This window comes from Trachypithecus francoisi, unplaced genomic scaffold (genome assembly GCF_009764315.1).
Source record: "Trachypithecus francoisi isolate TF-2019V2 unplaced genomic scaffold, Tfra_2.0 Lachesis_group10, whole genome shotgun sequence".
NCBI lineage: Eukaryota > Metazoa > Chordata > Mammalia > Primates > Cercopithecidae > Trachypithecus > Trachypithecus francoisi.
In genome coordinates this window covers 28,400,481-28,416,262 of record NW_022681455.1, presented here as the reverse complement: position 1 = coordinate 28,416,262, position 15,782 = coordinate 28,400,481, and the positions used below count along the sequence as shown (strand labels likewise).

At 39.9% G+C, this 15,782-nt stretch overlaps 1 protein-coding gene across 1 annotated transcript; it reads right to left on the bottom strand.

Annotated features, from left to right (window-relative positions):
* Window positions 1-3,193: 3,193 nt before the first annotated feature.
* Window positions 3,194-14,105, bottom strand: ZSCAN26 (zinc finger and SCAN domain containing 26). The gene is given in 4 exon segments (XM_033216515.1): window positions 3,194-5,008; window positions 8,389-8,506; window positions 8,835-9,320; window positions 13,945-14,105. Coding segments are annotated over 3 exon segments (1,440 nt in total). The 5' UTR covers window positions 9,255-9,320; window positions 13,945-14,105; the 3' UTR covers window positions 3,194-4,106.
* Window positions 14,106-15,782: the final 1,677 nt, after the last annotated feature.

Below are 15,782 nucleotides of genomic sequence, written 5' to 3'. Positions count from 1 at the left end.
ATGAATGGGAGCAGTAGTATATGAGAAATTTTTGTATATTTCTCTCAATTTTGCTGAGAACTTAAAACTGCTCCAAAAAGTAGTCTATTAAAAAAAGCAATCCATTTTGAATGTATCAGTTGTCAAATATTCAAAAGAATAATTCCCAGAGTTTATGTGGGTATAGAAAATTGGGCATTATCACAGGCTGCTAACAAGGTATACAAATTAGTATAACTTTTCTGGAGGGCATTCTCGCAAATACATCAAAAGCCTTAGAAAATATGCCTGCTTTCTGCCTCATTGATTCTCATTATGGGAACTGAACAAAGAAAAAAATTCTGTAAGTAGGCAAAGTTGTATTTCCAAGAATGTTCACTGAAAAATTGTTTATGGTGATCAAAGTGTAAATGATGTAAATGATTAACACTGGGGACATATACCATAGAATATTGCACAGCTTATATGGAAAATTATCTTCCATGAAGACTTTTAACGATTAGCATGTCTTAATCAGGGATTTGTTTGAAACCTTTATTAGAAGGAAACAGTATTCTATGGACTCCCCAGACCAGGATATATATGGATTGCAGAGGCTGAGGGCTGAAGTCGCCACACCTGATTCATGGGATTCCCACTTCAGGAGTCCGCTTCATTTTTTGTTTCTCAGTTTGTCTCAATTTGGTTTGGTTTTTATGTGGCCACAAAAATTGTTACAGTGTGTGCTTGTGTCCTCTATTTTTCTATGTATATTTTAGACAGGATCCTGTTCTGTTGCCCAGGCTAGACTGCAGTGGTGCAATCATGGTTCACTGCAGCCTTGACCTCCTAGACTTGAATAAGCCTCCCATCTCTGCCTCCCAAGTAGCTAGGACTACAGGTGTGCACCACCAACCTAGCTAATTTTTTTCTTTTTTGTAGAGATGGGGTTTCGTCATGTTGCCCAGGCTGGTCTCCCATCTGGGCCTCCCAATGTGTTGGGATTACAGGAATGAGCTACTGCACCTAGCCTCCAAAGTAATATAACTTTTGGGTTCACATGCCTAATAAACATTAATCAGAATCTGTGATCCAATGTCAAATTCCTATGGGCATCTAAAGCCTGGCTTGAGGGTCCCTTCCTGATCCAATCAGTGGTGGGGGACAGGTCACATGGCAGGCTGCACACTCAGGATTATGGCAGGAGTGGATTAGAATGGGGTGTGAGGATAGGTAAATTGACTATCCTGTTACACATAAAAATTGTTCATGACATAAAGTCCAGTGAGAAAAGTCAATTGTTTATGTGTGAAAAAGACCAGTTACCTACAAATCTATATTAAGAGGTTATATCTGTACCATGAACAAGATGATTTGCTTTCTTTACATTTTTCAAGTTTTTTAAACAATGGATATGAACTTCTATCAGGTATAAATTAATAATTGATGAAGATATTAATACAGACAATTAGGGTTATTTTTTCCCTTTCCTATTTTTCCATACTACTTTTAATGGCAAACTACATAGTAACTTTATCAGTTTTTTAAACAAGTGAGTGAGTGGGAAATGGAGACACAGCGACTTCCCACTTCACTGTATATTTGGATATTACAGGATACTACTCAAACAGAAATGCCTGATCAGTAGAAAATATTGCTGCAATACATCCCTCCTGGGTTCCTGTCCTCTGAATAGGGATTTTTACTTTACTTTTCAGGGTATCTTACACTGCAGGCAAAACCTTGAGATTTGTTATAACATTTGCCCTTTGTTCAATGTTTCTATAACTTTTTAGAATAAAGTAGTAAGAAGACATTATTAATTAATGTACCTCCAGTTGACATTTATGCCCATGTGGCTATGGGTCTGACCCAAGGGAAATGACGAGAACATCATTTCCTTTGGACCTATAAGGAAGAATTAAGTTGTGTAAGGTGTCGATACATTTAGAATGTTTACATCTGTTCTACAAAATCATCATGGAGAAAGCCAATATACGTCTTCCAGATAATTGTGAGGGAAAGTACTTGACACTTTGAATCTTTTCATTTTCATCATAATAATATATTCTATGTACTTTCTTTCTTAAACTGAACTGAATCAAATAGGTTTAAACTATGAGATGGTGCTAAATGTTTAGATACTGATCTTAACATAGTGCTCAAAATACTTTGGGGAAAATTCCAGACATCAAGTTAATTTTACTTATAAAGGCAGAATAAAATATATATAGCTTTCTGGCTTTCTAAGCAACCCACTACAACTGATTTTACATGAAATCTTTTAGTGTCTCAAAAAGTTATAGCTGAAGGATGGGCGCTGTGGCTCACACGTGTAATCCCAGCACTCTGGGATGCTGAGGTGGGTGGATCACCTGAGGTCATGGGTTCAAGAACAGCCTGACCAACATGGTGAAACCCCATCACTACTAAAAATACAAAATTAGCTGGGCATGGTGGCGCATGCCTGTAATCTCAGCTCCTCGGGAGGCTGAGGCAGGAGAACTGTTTGAACCCAGGAGGGGAAGGTTGCAGTGAGCCGAGATCGCGTCATTGCACTCCAGCCTGGACAACGAGAGCAAAACTCAGTCTGAAAAAAAAAAGAAAAAAAAAAAAAAGAAGCTATAGCTGCTTCTATGACAGATTTGTTTTCTTTTCCCTCCAAGAAACTGTATTGATTGTTGCTTTTGGTCAGCTTAAGTCTTCCCTTTATCCTTAGTAATGGAAGCCTAATTTTCAGCTGGGCACTCTGCAATCCAGAATAAGACACGCTTTCCAGCCTTCTTTGCCTAGGGTTTTGCCTATGACATACTTGCTAAGTGATTTTTGGAGGCTGCTCAAAAGGAGGTGACTCAACTGGGAGGTGCCTCTTTCTGTTCCTCTGCCTTTTGTCCACATTTTACATGTGATAACTGGAGCTTCAGCAGCCATCAAGGATGGACTAATTATCTCCAGCCCTTTTCTATTAGACAGAAAAATAAATTTGTATGAAGTCACTCATGCCTTGTTTTTAAACAATATGCAGCTCAATCTAGTCCCAATCACTACATGAGGTTTCACTGATCTTTTCACACTGGAAGACCGAAAAGTCTTCTCCTGAAAGGAATACCCTCTGCAGCTACTAACAATTAGTAGGTGGTGTTTATCACTCTGGTGACATGTTTTGGAGTGGACACCCCTAATTTTAATATTCTTCATCTGTGACATTCTGGTATTCACAATATAAAGATCATGATCTCCTCTCCAAGCTGACTTTATTGTTCAACTTCCAAAGTATTCCAGAACAAGCAACATTTCAAAATTGCATCATCAATATTAAAGGGCAAAAGTCCAATTTCTTTCATCAGACATTTACTGAATAGTGTCTATGCAGCAGCCACTAGACTGGCACTGGAGTTATCAAGTCAGACAGTTGCTATTCAGATTAATTCAGCAAGGTTCATTCAAATTACTCATGAAATCTCTTTCAAAGTCTAAAACGTTGATTTATAACTTGAATCTTGACATAATGTGGTAGGGATGGGGAAGTGGTAAAATTACATGAAGCTAACCCTGAAGGCAAGTTCTAAAGTTCACCAGCGAAAAATATCTTTGCTTTTGAAAATGCTTCCACTGGGGAAGGAAGGGGTAAGGCCAGTGGGAGGAATGAGGTGAAGCCACTGCGGGAAAATGTTCACCATTAACCTGTACTTTAAGACACCTTTGAGAGTAGTCTCAAGGTGCAAACATCATCAGTTTTATTTTATAGGAGTAAGTTGCTATAGCATACGCAAAAATATCAATCTTCTCTTGTTCTGCTTAAGCCTGCAAATCTGTGGGCACTTGATTCACTGCTGACTTCAAAACCCTTAGTCATGAAGCTCTCTATTGCTTAGAGTATATAATCATGCAGTTATGTTAAAAGCTCTGAGATGTCCTGCAGTGAAGAATGCTGGTTAACTTTGATCCTATCATATCATCTAGGATGAAATTATTGGGGTCCAAAGCTGACTTCAAGGAAAGCAAAGGAGAGGGAATAGAGGCAGGGAGCCCCCAACTCAGCCCCCAAGAATTTTCTGATGCCACAGTGGGCTACGGTGACTTTTCCTAAAGTGCTATTTGATAGTCAATGTGCCCTCTCTGACGTTCTACAAGGAGAGAACACCTCATCAAGCCAGTTTGTCTTTGTGGTGATATCTCTGATGTTGAAAAAGACCTGACCTTTGCCTGAAGGCTTCTCCACATTCACTACACTGATAGGGTTTTTCTTCATTGTGGATTCTTACATGCTGAGCAAGGTGTGAGTTTAGTCGGAAGGCTTTCTGGCATATGTTACACTTGAAAGGTTTTTCTCCAGTATGAATTCTGTGGTGTCGAATAAGGTCTGAGGTCAAACTGAAGGCTTTTCCACACTCATTACATTGATGGTTTTTGGAGTGACTGTGGATTCTCTGATGGTGGGTGAGGAGTAGGGCCTGACTAAAGGTTTTTCCACACTCCTTGCACTCACAGGGCTCCTCCTGACTGTGAATTCTCTGGTGTCGATTAAGGTGAGAGCTGCGCCTAAAATTTTTTCCACAATGGATACATAGATAAGGTTTCTCTCCAGTATGAATTCTGAGATGTTCCAAAAGGCCTGCATTCTGGCTAAAGACTTTGCCACACTCGTTGCACTGATAAGGCTTCTCACCAAGATGGATTTTCTGATGTCTGACGAGGTGTGAACTCCTCTGAAAGGCTTTCCCACACTCATGACACTGATGACCTTTCTCTCTAGAGAGGACTTTCTTATGTCCTGTAAGACTGGAACTCTGACATGCATCAGACTCGCAGAGTCTCTTTCCCGTGTGTGTACTCGCATGTTGAATCAGGTCTGAGTGCTGGATGAATCCCTGCCCACATTCTGAGCATTTACACTCAGTCTCCTCTTTGGGCTTGGGCTGCTGCCTTTCCAAGTTAGAGCCCTCATTATGAGCCTCCATGGATTCAGATATTTTCCCAGATGACTCTACTCTTCCACAAGAGTCTGTTACTACAACAAGCTTCCCATTCTCAATCCTTGTCTCCTCACCTGCAATATTAAATATATACCACCAATTACTTGTCTTTTGATGCTTGGGGAAAGGAATCTGCAACTAGAAGAAAAAAAAAAACTTAATGAAGCCATGTGTGCAAAGTAAAAACACTGTGGATGCTTGTGACTGTATAAAAGAGTTACAGAATGGTACACAAAACATTGTTAACTATGACTGCCTTTGGGGAAAGATGGAGAATTCTGGTGGGAGGTAACTTATTTTAAATAGTTTAAATTTTATCATGTGATACCACACACAGAGAAGCTAGCAAGCAAGCAAATAAACGGTCTAAAAGGGCATGCCTGTACAGTCTTGAAGATAACTTGTCACATGGAAAATAAAAAAGCTAGGTTAATTGAGACCCCCAGGGCCCATAAGAAAGGGACGGCATTTTAACTGAAAATGAAGAAATGTAGATGTGGTGCCAATTTTATCACTAACTGTGTAATCTTTAAAAAGTAAGGTAAATTATCTGCGCTCTGTGTCCTCATCAATAAAGAAAGAATATTGCACCATAAGACTGACAATAACATGAAGTTCACAAAAATGCCTTCGGCTTTCCTAATCTCCTTGGACAACAGTAACTGCTCTCCTGTGTGGTTCAACAGAGTTTTTATCTCAACGCTGTGATAATTTATTCATGTCTATCTCTCTCCCTGCACCCCTGATGCACAATGCCCCAAGAGACTGTAAGCACATGCAGAGCAGACTTTGTTTTCTCTAGCACAGAGCCTGGTACATAACAGACATTAAACAAATGTTTACTAAATAAATGGCCTGTGTCCTAAGGGTGAAATTAAATGAAAATAGAGAAAACTTAAGCTCAGATACACAAGCAGACGGGTGAGAAGAATGTCAAGGTTTTTGTTTTGTTTCATTTTATATTTTTATTTACCAGTTTTTCTTGTAGCTAAGGATAACTCTTTAAAGTCTGGGAGCGTGACTGGGGACGCAAAGTCAGAATGAGAGAGTAAAAGGAAAGCTGGATGGAGAAAATAGAAGAAAGAGATTCTAAGCAGCACTAATAACAAACAAAAGAGAGTTAATCAGTGTGAGCAAGTTAATTCAGCAGATAATTAAAAAGGAGAGAGTAGATGACAGCCAAAAGGAAAAGTGCAAGTGAAGGGATTAGTAAGGAGATATCAGAGAAAGGAAGGTCACAGGTGGGGAGTGAAGAAATTAAATAAAGTAATAATGTACTGTATACAAAGACCCTCTCCAACAGAATGAAGTCTTCAGTCCCACAAGGGGCAGGGGCAGGAGTGAGAGATTAAGGGAAAGGAATAAGACTCTTCCAGGAATGACATAATCACATATACAACTTAAAAAAAGCAAGAGAGGATGAAACCAAAAAACCCCTGAATTTTGAATATAAAATAACATTTTCAACAGATCCAGGGGGTAAGGAACATTTTCAAGAGTCTACTGATGTTACATTCATTTTTTTTGAGACATGGTCTTGCTCTGTTGCCAAGGCTGGAGTACAGTGGTGCAATCACATAGCTCACTGCAGTCTTGAACTCCTGGGCTCAAGCAATCCTCTTGCCTCAGCCTCCCAAGTGGCTAGGACTACAGCTGCATGCCACCACGCCTAGCTAATTATTTATTTATTTATTTATTTTTTGTAGAGATGGGGTTTCACTATGTTGCCCAGGCTGATCTCAAACGTCTGGCTTCAAGCAATCCTCCCACTTTGACTTCCCAAAGTACTGGGATTACAAGTATGAACCACCACAGCAGCCACATTTACTTTTTGTATTTAAACTATACACCCATCACTGATTACATGGTACAAATTCATTTCTACAAGGCTATTGAGAAAAGGTAGGCCCCTTTCTTTCAGCTACTTTATTCAGAATGCTCCCAGAAGAAAGGTAACTTTGAAGGTGACTTGGAAATTGAACAGAGGAATAGGTAGCATGTAAAGCATGGTTTTAGATATGAAACCAGCCATTCATCAAATAGACATTTATTGAGGGTCTACGCTAGGCCAGGGACTCAGGAAACAAAACAAAACCCTTCCCTTTTAGTCTGGCAAGAGAAAAAGAGAAGCAAACTAGAAACTACAATATAATGTAATCAGTTCTATGACAGAAAAAAAAAAAAAGAAGAAGAAGAAATGAAAAAATGTAAGGAGCAAAAATTAGGAAGAATTTCAGTGACAAAGAAAATAAAGGAGGCTGAATGAGGTGGCTTGCACCTATAATGCCAGCACTGTGAGAGGCCCAAATGGGAGAAATACTTAAGACCAGGAGTGCGAGACCAGCCAGCGCAACATATAGAGACCCTGTCTCTACAAATAATTATAACAAAAAGCTAGGTATGGTGGCACACACACCTGTAGTGCCAGCTACTTGGGAGGCTGAGGTGAGAGGATCACTTGAGACTAGAAGGTCAAGGTTATAGTGAGCTATGACTGTACCATTGCACTCCAGCCTGAAGACAGAGCAAGACCCTGTCTCAATAGAAAAACAACAATAAAAAAGAAAATATAGAAAAAAAAATCCAAGTGACATTTAGAAATGAAAGATAGTGGTCATTTATAATAATTTGAAGGAAATTTTTTTAAAATGGCTTTCTTTGCCTTGATTAAGAAATGAGCACTACTTGTTTTTTTTTTTGGAGACAGAGTCTCGCTGTGTCACCCAGGCTGAAGTGCACTGGTGCGATCTCGGCTCACTGCAACATCCGCCTCCCGGGTTCAAGCAATTCTCTGCCTCAGCCTCCCAAGTAGCTGGGATTACAGGCACCCGCCACCACACCTGGCTAATTTTTGTATTTTTAATAGAGACGGGGTTTCACCATCTTGGCCAGGCTGGTCTTGAACTCCTGACCTTGTAATCCACCTGCCTTGGCTTCCCAAAGTGCTGGGTTTACAGGCAAGAGCCACCATGCCTGGCCACTACTTGTTTTTTTTTAAGAGATGTTGCCCAGACTGAAGTGCAGTGGCGCAATCATTGCTCACTGCAGCCTTGAACTGGGCTCAAGCCATCCTTCTCCCTTAGCTTCCCAAGTAGCTGGCCTAGCACTACTTTTTTTATTCACCCCTACTGTAAGAGGAAGAAGAGCAAAGTGAAGGTCCAGGTTCCCTTTGTACCCTTTCCTTGCTATTTTGTTCAACTAAAATATTTGGGGTGATAGACATCTCTTATCTCTTGATAGTGGTTCTGATTAGACCATAATTATTTCACATTTGTGAAAACTCATTGACCTGTACATCTAAAAACAGTGAATTTTACTACATGTAAATTATGCTTCAGTAAACCTAACTCAAAACAAAAGCAAAAAACAAAAGACAAGGGTGCTAAGCAGAACCTCAGAGGGAAAGGCACAGTCCACCACATCTCACACACAGCAGATGCAATCCAGTTCTTACCCTTCTCTTTCTTGGGCTTTGTAACTTCACACTCAGGCCGAACCCGCTGTTCCTGCACTCCTCTCAGAGGGGCCATCTCCTCCACAAGTATTTTTTGTTCCTTTGCCTGGTCTGGATCCTAGAGACAATTAGGTATATGGAGGCATAATTAGATATAGGTGGGTTTAGGAAACTGCTGTTCAGAAAAACACCTACATGTTAAGAAAGAGAACAAAGAGAAATCCCAGAGGGGCAAAGAAAAGAAGATGGGGAATCTGGCACACATTGTTTTCTCCCAGCAAGGGCCAGGTAAGGTTGAGGGAAGACGTGTAGAAATGAACAGCTAGACTGGAAAAAAACTGAATCAAAGCTTAGTAATTCTCCTTCCGCTGATGAGCTCATGTCCACCTGTCTGGCCAGAAATCTCAATTTCTGCATTCCTGAAAAAAAGCACATCTGACCCTTACCACCTGTTGTCCTGTTTCTCCAAGATCCAGCTGCAAATCCTCCAGAACCACCACCATGTCCTCCCCGCTCTCTGGGTGATGCTCCTACACCCAGGCCTGGAGCTCCTTAGGCAGGATGGTCAGAAACTGCTCCAGCACCAGCAGCTCCAGGATCTGCTCCTTGGTATGGGTCGCAGGCTGTAACCACTGTTGACAAAGCTCCCAGAGCCGACTTAGTGCTTCTCGAGGTCCTGTGGTCTCTTCATAACGCAACTGCCTGAATTGTTTGCACAATGGCTCCTGTCCAAGGCCTTTACTGTTTCCTTGCAGCTTGAATCCCTGTTCCCAAGTAGAGTAGTGATCCTCCCTCACTACCCGAAGCCCCTCCTTCTTCAGATTCAGGGGAGCCAGGGAATGGGCACTCACCAGTGCTGTCGCCATCCCCAGCTTCAGACTGCTCTCCTTGTTTTGGAGAACTTTCTTTGGACTGTATCTTCAGAGACACTCCTAAAAATATAGTAGCAAGAATGATAGAAACAGTAATAGTACTGCTAACAAGAACAGTAACATTTTCTTGGGTTTATACATTTCCTATTATCCATTTTTTTCTCTCTGAAACAACCATTTCTAAACATATATACAGAAGGAAAAAATTATCTTACAGAATATCCTCTAACGTAGAAGGAATAATAGATTTGAAAAATCACCATTTTGCAGCCCTCAAAATAACTGAGGCTAGGCACTGTGACTCACACTTTCATTTCAGCACTTTGGGAGGCTGAGGTGGGAAGACTGCTTAAGCCCAGGAGTTTGAGTCCAGCCTGGGCAACATAGTGACACCGGGCATGGTGGCACATGCCTGTAATCCCAGCTACTCGGGAAGCTCAGGAGAGAGAATTGCTTGAGCCCAGGAGTTTGAGTTCAGCCTGGGCAACCATAGCAACCCCAAGACCTATATTAAAAAAGGAAGAAAAGAGAGAAAACAAGAAAAGAAAAAAGACAAGAAAAGAAAAAAGTGAAAGTCAGACAAGGAAATAGGGAAAGTTTTTTCAGACAGAGAAAAAGACAGCATAAAGCTGTTGGATGTTCAGTGTAGTAGTTAGTTATGGCCGGGAAAACGTTATATGGAGCCAGAATCCTGGGAAACATCTACACATAAGAAAGAGAAGTGAGATGGAACTGGAAAGGTAGGAGGAGAAAAAAGACAATAGTATCCAGAAGGTCAAGGAGGTCTATTTCTGCAAATGTGGAATGGTGGAAAGACCCTGGGCCTTAGACAGGCCTGGGTTCCAATACAGCCCTGTCACTTACATGCTGTGACCTGGGGCAAGTTACTTATCCTTTTGGACTTAGTTCACTCATTTGTAAAATGAAGATAATACCTAATTCACAGAAGTTTTGAGGTAAATGAGATAATTCTAAAGAACAGGAGGAATTCATTGATTTATAAGGGAAATGATATGAACACAGTGTTCAAGAGTGTGAAATGCTATACGATGGTGGATTAATCTAAGACCTGGCATAGATACTTGATTCAAAAACAAAGATGTCATCAGTGACCTCTGTGAAGGTAATTTTGGTAGTAAGAATAGCTAGCCTGCCGTAGGAAATGAGAAAATGGAGAGAGTGAGCATAAATGACAAATTTCAAAAAAGTAATACATTGAATGGAACAAGAGAGATAGGGCAGAAACTAGAAAGGGCTAATGTAGAGTATAAATATGTTTGTGACTTCAGTAACTGTCCTTATGCTGATGATTTCCTTATTCTTCAGGTCAGACATCTCAAGTGTCACACTTGAATTTCCTTCTGCCTATTTGGGACCAGGATATTCTACAGAAGCCTCTCAAATCCAACATGTCAAAAATGAACTCAGACAATTCCCTATCATCCTTTGCGGCAGGCCCCTGGTATGTGGAGATTTAGCATTCTTGATTTTGACTATGCCTGAGTGTCCCTATAGATCAGTGAAATACCATCTGTCAGCTGCTGATACATGCCTTTGAATCAATGTGCATATGGTAAGTGGCAGAACGGGGGAAGGCTCACTTAATCAGTGGCTTAGCCTTCAAATAGTTTGCTGTTACATATTACTGAATGTGTATATAGTAACACTTCCCAGCTGATAATTATTTTTCTTAGTCAAAATGAACTTAAACTTTAAAAAGCCAATTCCTAGTATTCTTAATATAAGTAAAAAAGTCCAAGAAAGTGATGATTATCAGTGAAACCCTGTGTCTACTAAAAATACAAAAAATTAGCTGGGCGTGGTGGCACAGGCCTGTAGCGCCAGCTACTCGGAGGCTGAGGTAGGAGAATAACTTGAACCCGGGAGGCGGAGGTTGCAGTGAGCCGAGATCACGCCACTGCACTCCAGCCTGGGTGACAGAGTGAGACTCTGTCTCAAAAAAAAGTGATGATTATTAGCTAGAAAATAAAAGGTTGGTATTATAATGGTTAATTTCATGTCTCAATTCACCTGGGCCACAGGGTGCTCAGATATTTGGTCGAACATTATTCTGGATGTTTCTGTGAGGGTGTTTTTGAAATCAGATTAACATTTAAACTGGTAGACTGTAGACTAAAACAGACTGCCCTCCATAATGCTGGTGGGCCTCATCCAAGCAGTTAAAAGTCTGACAAGAACAAAAAGGCTGACTCACTCCTAAGATAATTCTTCCTGTCTAAAATGCTTCAAACTGAATCATCAGCTTTCTTCTTGCCATCAGACTTGGAACTAAAACAGCTCTTCCTGAATCTCAAGCCTATGGCCTTCAGACAGGAACTACACCATCAGCTCTCCTGGTTCTCAGGCGTTTGGGCTTGAGCTGGAACTAAACCATTTGCTCTCCTGGGTCTCCAGTTTGAAAACTCACTCTGAAGATACTGGGACTTGCCAGCCTCCATAATGACCTATGCTAATTCCCTATAGTAAATCTCTTTCTAGATCTCTATCTATCTTTACCAATATAGATACCCTAGTTATGCAAATAATGATACAAATACAGGCATTTGTGTGTGTGTGTGTGTATATATATAAAATTCATATTACTATTTATGTATATATACCTGTATTTGTATTATTACATCTATAGAGATATCTTACCAATATCAGTATATAAATATATCTATGCCACATACATATATATATACTGATATGTATGTATATCAGTATTGGTATATAAATAAATATGTGATATGATGTTGATACATATATATAGAGTATGATGTGTGTGTGTGTTTTTTTTTTTCTTTGAAACGGAGTCTTCCTCTGTTGCCCAGGCTGGAGTGCAGCGGTGCGATCTTGGCTCACTGCAACCTCTGCCTTCCGGGTTCAAGTGATTCTCCTCCCTCAGCCTCCCAAGTAGCTGGGATTACAAATGCCTGCCACGACACCCAGCTCATTTTTGTATTTTTAGCAGAGACAGTGTTTTACCATGTTGGCCAGGCTGGTCTCGAAATCCTGACCTCAAGTGATCCACACTCCTCAGCCTCCCAAAGTACTGGGATTACTGGCCAGGTATGATGCTGAATTAGTGGTGAGTTCATTTCTATAATGTGATTAAATATATCAAACACAATATATAATAATTTGATAAACTGTTTTGGGAGGAGCTCCATCTACCCAGTTGTTTGAGCCAGAAAACTGACAATTCCTTCCTCCTTTCACATCTCATGTATCTGATCAATCAAGTTCTATTGATTCTATTGCTTAAATATCTCTCAAATCAATCCACTTCTCATCCCCTTTGCCATCATCTTCTACCCAGACTACTGTGACAAACAGACTGGACTGACACATCAATCTATTTTCCACACACAAACAGTGATCATTCTAAGGAGGATATGAAGTATTATTATATCCCTGCTATGCCTGTTACATATAATGGCTGATTATTACCCTTAGGCTTAAGTTCAAAACATTTAATATGGTTTAAATCGTTTTTTGATCTAATGAACTACTTTATTTCCTCAAATTTGCAATACTCCTTCTTGGTCATTGGCCCTTCCACAGCTTAGTCCTTCTGCTTGGACCACCCTCCAACCCTCCAATTTTCTTCTTGTTAATGCCCACTCACACTTCATGTCTCAGCATAATAAAACAATGAGCCAGGACAACTATATTACATGTTTCACATATATTAATTATTTAACTCTCACACAACCCTATAAAGAAGATACTATTCCTAATTTCATCGTGCAGAGAAGGAAATTGAGAGGGGGAGAGTTGAAGAATTTACACAAGGTATCAAAGCTAAACCTCAGATCTTTCCTCCAGTATCTCTTGCACCCACAGGCCCAAAACCCTGAATTTATATTTGCCTTCTCTCTTACTGTCACACCCTACATCTGACCCAGTAGCAAATATTATTGGCTCTATTTTCAAAGCAGATCAATAATCTGACCACTGGTTCAGGATATCCTTATCTCCCACCGGAATTACTTGGAATTTAAAAAAATTACTCTTAACTTTTAAATTTTCTTGATTCCGTTCTTGCCCACTTACAATCTATTATCATCATGAGTCTCCACATAAAGATGCTTTAAAACGTAAGTCAGATCATGTTTTCTTCTGCTCAAAATCCTCCAAAAACCCTCATGAAGACAAAATTCCTTACACGATACAATTATCATTTACTCTACACTTTTTCTCTCCATACCCCAATCTTTCTGACATCATTCCCTACAAAGGTCGCCTTTGTTCACTGCTCCAACCACTCTGGTCTCCCTGTTATTCCTCAAATATGCCAAGCAAGTTCCTGCTTTAGGACCTTTGCACTTGCTATTCCCTCTACCTAGAAAGTTCCTGTCCGCAAAAGCCACTTAGGTCTTTCCACCCACCTCCTTCAGATTTCTGCTCAAATATTACTAATCTTCTCGGTGACGCCTACATTTAATACCTACTTAAAATTGCGCTCAGTGGATGAAAAATATGCAGCAGAAGGTTGTACTCGGTTAACTAGATCCACAGCTTCATCACTCTCACAGGCCCCAGGGCGGACATCTCTGCCACGAACCCCGCCCCCTCGGTCGAGGGAAGGTTCTCTGCACCCGGGGAGAACCAGCTGCTCCCTAGGCCCCTAAGCCTCAGTTCCGCTCCAGCCCGGGGCCCAGCTCCAGGGTCCGCTCACCTGGCCAAGGGGTCTCAGAGGAGCCAAACGCTCTGAAACACCATCTTAGCGCATCACCGAGGGTCAGCTCTAGCTCTTCGGAGCACTTTCTTCTCCGCTCTAGGAAGGCTGGAGGACCGTGGCTCGATGGTGCCACTGCTCAGGCATAGCAGAAGGAGACTAACATGGGTACCGCCTGCTGAGCATAGCTGGGAGGGTCATTTCGTTGCGAGCTGAGATTGTTGGTTTTTTTTTTTTTTTTCTTCTTTCTCATTTCAAAGCCAATGTTTATTTTATTCATGTAAAAACAGGCCAGCTCCGTTGAGTGATACCACAAACAACCAACATTTTCACTTTGCTCACATAAATAAAACACACACACTTCGCCATTTTTTCCCAATTTAAAAATTCATCAAACACAATGGCAAAAATAGTTGTCAAAGTACTTCGAAAATTAAACTAAACAATGGACATATGTTTGGATTGAAAGGTTTAAGGTAATAAGAAATTAAGTCTATTACTGTGAGAGAAAATAAATCAACAACACTTTGCAATGAATGTAAGTTTTAGGGGGAATAAAAGCAACAGATACCACTTTATCAAAATAAATTCTATGACAGAGAACAGAAATAGTCTCTCTTCCCACAGTATCACAAACTGGGTTTTTATAGTTTTTGAAGATAAACTCTTTGAGTGCTTATACATTGCTGGTGGAAATGTAAGTTAGTTCTGTCACTGTAGAAAGCAATTTGGAAATTTCCTAAAGAACTTAAAACAGAGCTCTCATTTGACCCAGCAATTCCATTATTGGGTATATACCCAGAGCAATATAAACTGTTCTACCATAAAGACCCATGCATTCGTATGTCCATCACAGCACTTTTCACAATAGCAGAGACATGGAATCAACCTAGATGCCCATCAATGGTGGACTGGATAAAGAAAATGTGGTACATACACCATGGAATATCATGCAGCCATAAGAATGAGATCATGTCCTTTATAGCAACAAGGATGCAGCTGGAGGCCATTTATCCTAAGCCAATTAACACAGGAACTGAAAACCAAATACTGCATGTTCTTACTTCTAAGTGGGTGCTAAACAATGAGTAGACATGAACACAAACAGGGGAACAACAGATACAAGGACTTCTTAAGGGTGGAGGGTGACAGGAAGGTGAAGATTGAAAAGTTACCTATAATATACCATGCTACCACCTGGATGATGAAATCATTTGTACACTAAACCCCAGCAGTATGCACTTTATTCATGTAATAAACCTGCACATGTACCTACTGAACCTAAAACAAAAGTTGGAAGAAAGAAAAAAAAACTCTTTAAAAACTCTGAACAAACTTTTCTGTTTAACCAATCAGTTGATAGAAGCTTTGAAATACCATTAAATATACAAACCATTGTACTATGACATGTAATTTATTCAGTGTTTCAAGCATTGAAATTATCATAATAGAAAAGAAAAAGCTATCAGTTTCATTATCACAAGCAGTTATCTTTTCTTCTTAGGTGTCTGAATTTATCTTTGAAAGCATATTTTTAAAGTAAAAATTAAATATGTTTACTTTAAAACTTTTCATTAGGCCAACAAATCTAGTCAATATAAATGTGTTACTAATTAGAAGTCAATATTCTTTCTTGAAGGGAAAACTCATATATCTTATTTTTTTAATATCTAGAAAAGGACTTTTAAAAAAATTACATAAGGGATAAAGAACATTTAATTTAAATAGAAAGTAAATACTATATCCTATTTACTGCCCCTCTAAAATTCCCTACCATGACTAGTTTCTTAAATCTGTCACTTTTATTATCAAGGCTGACATTATTGGCATTGCATTGG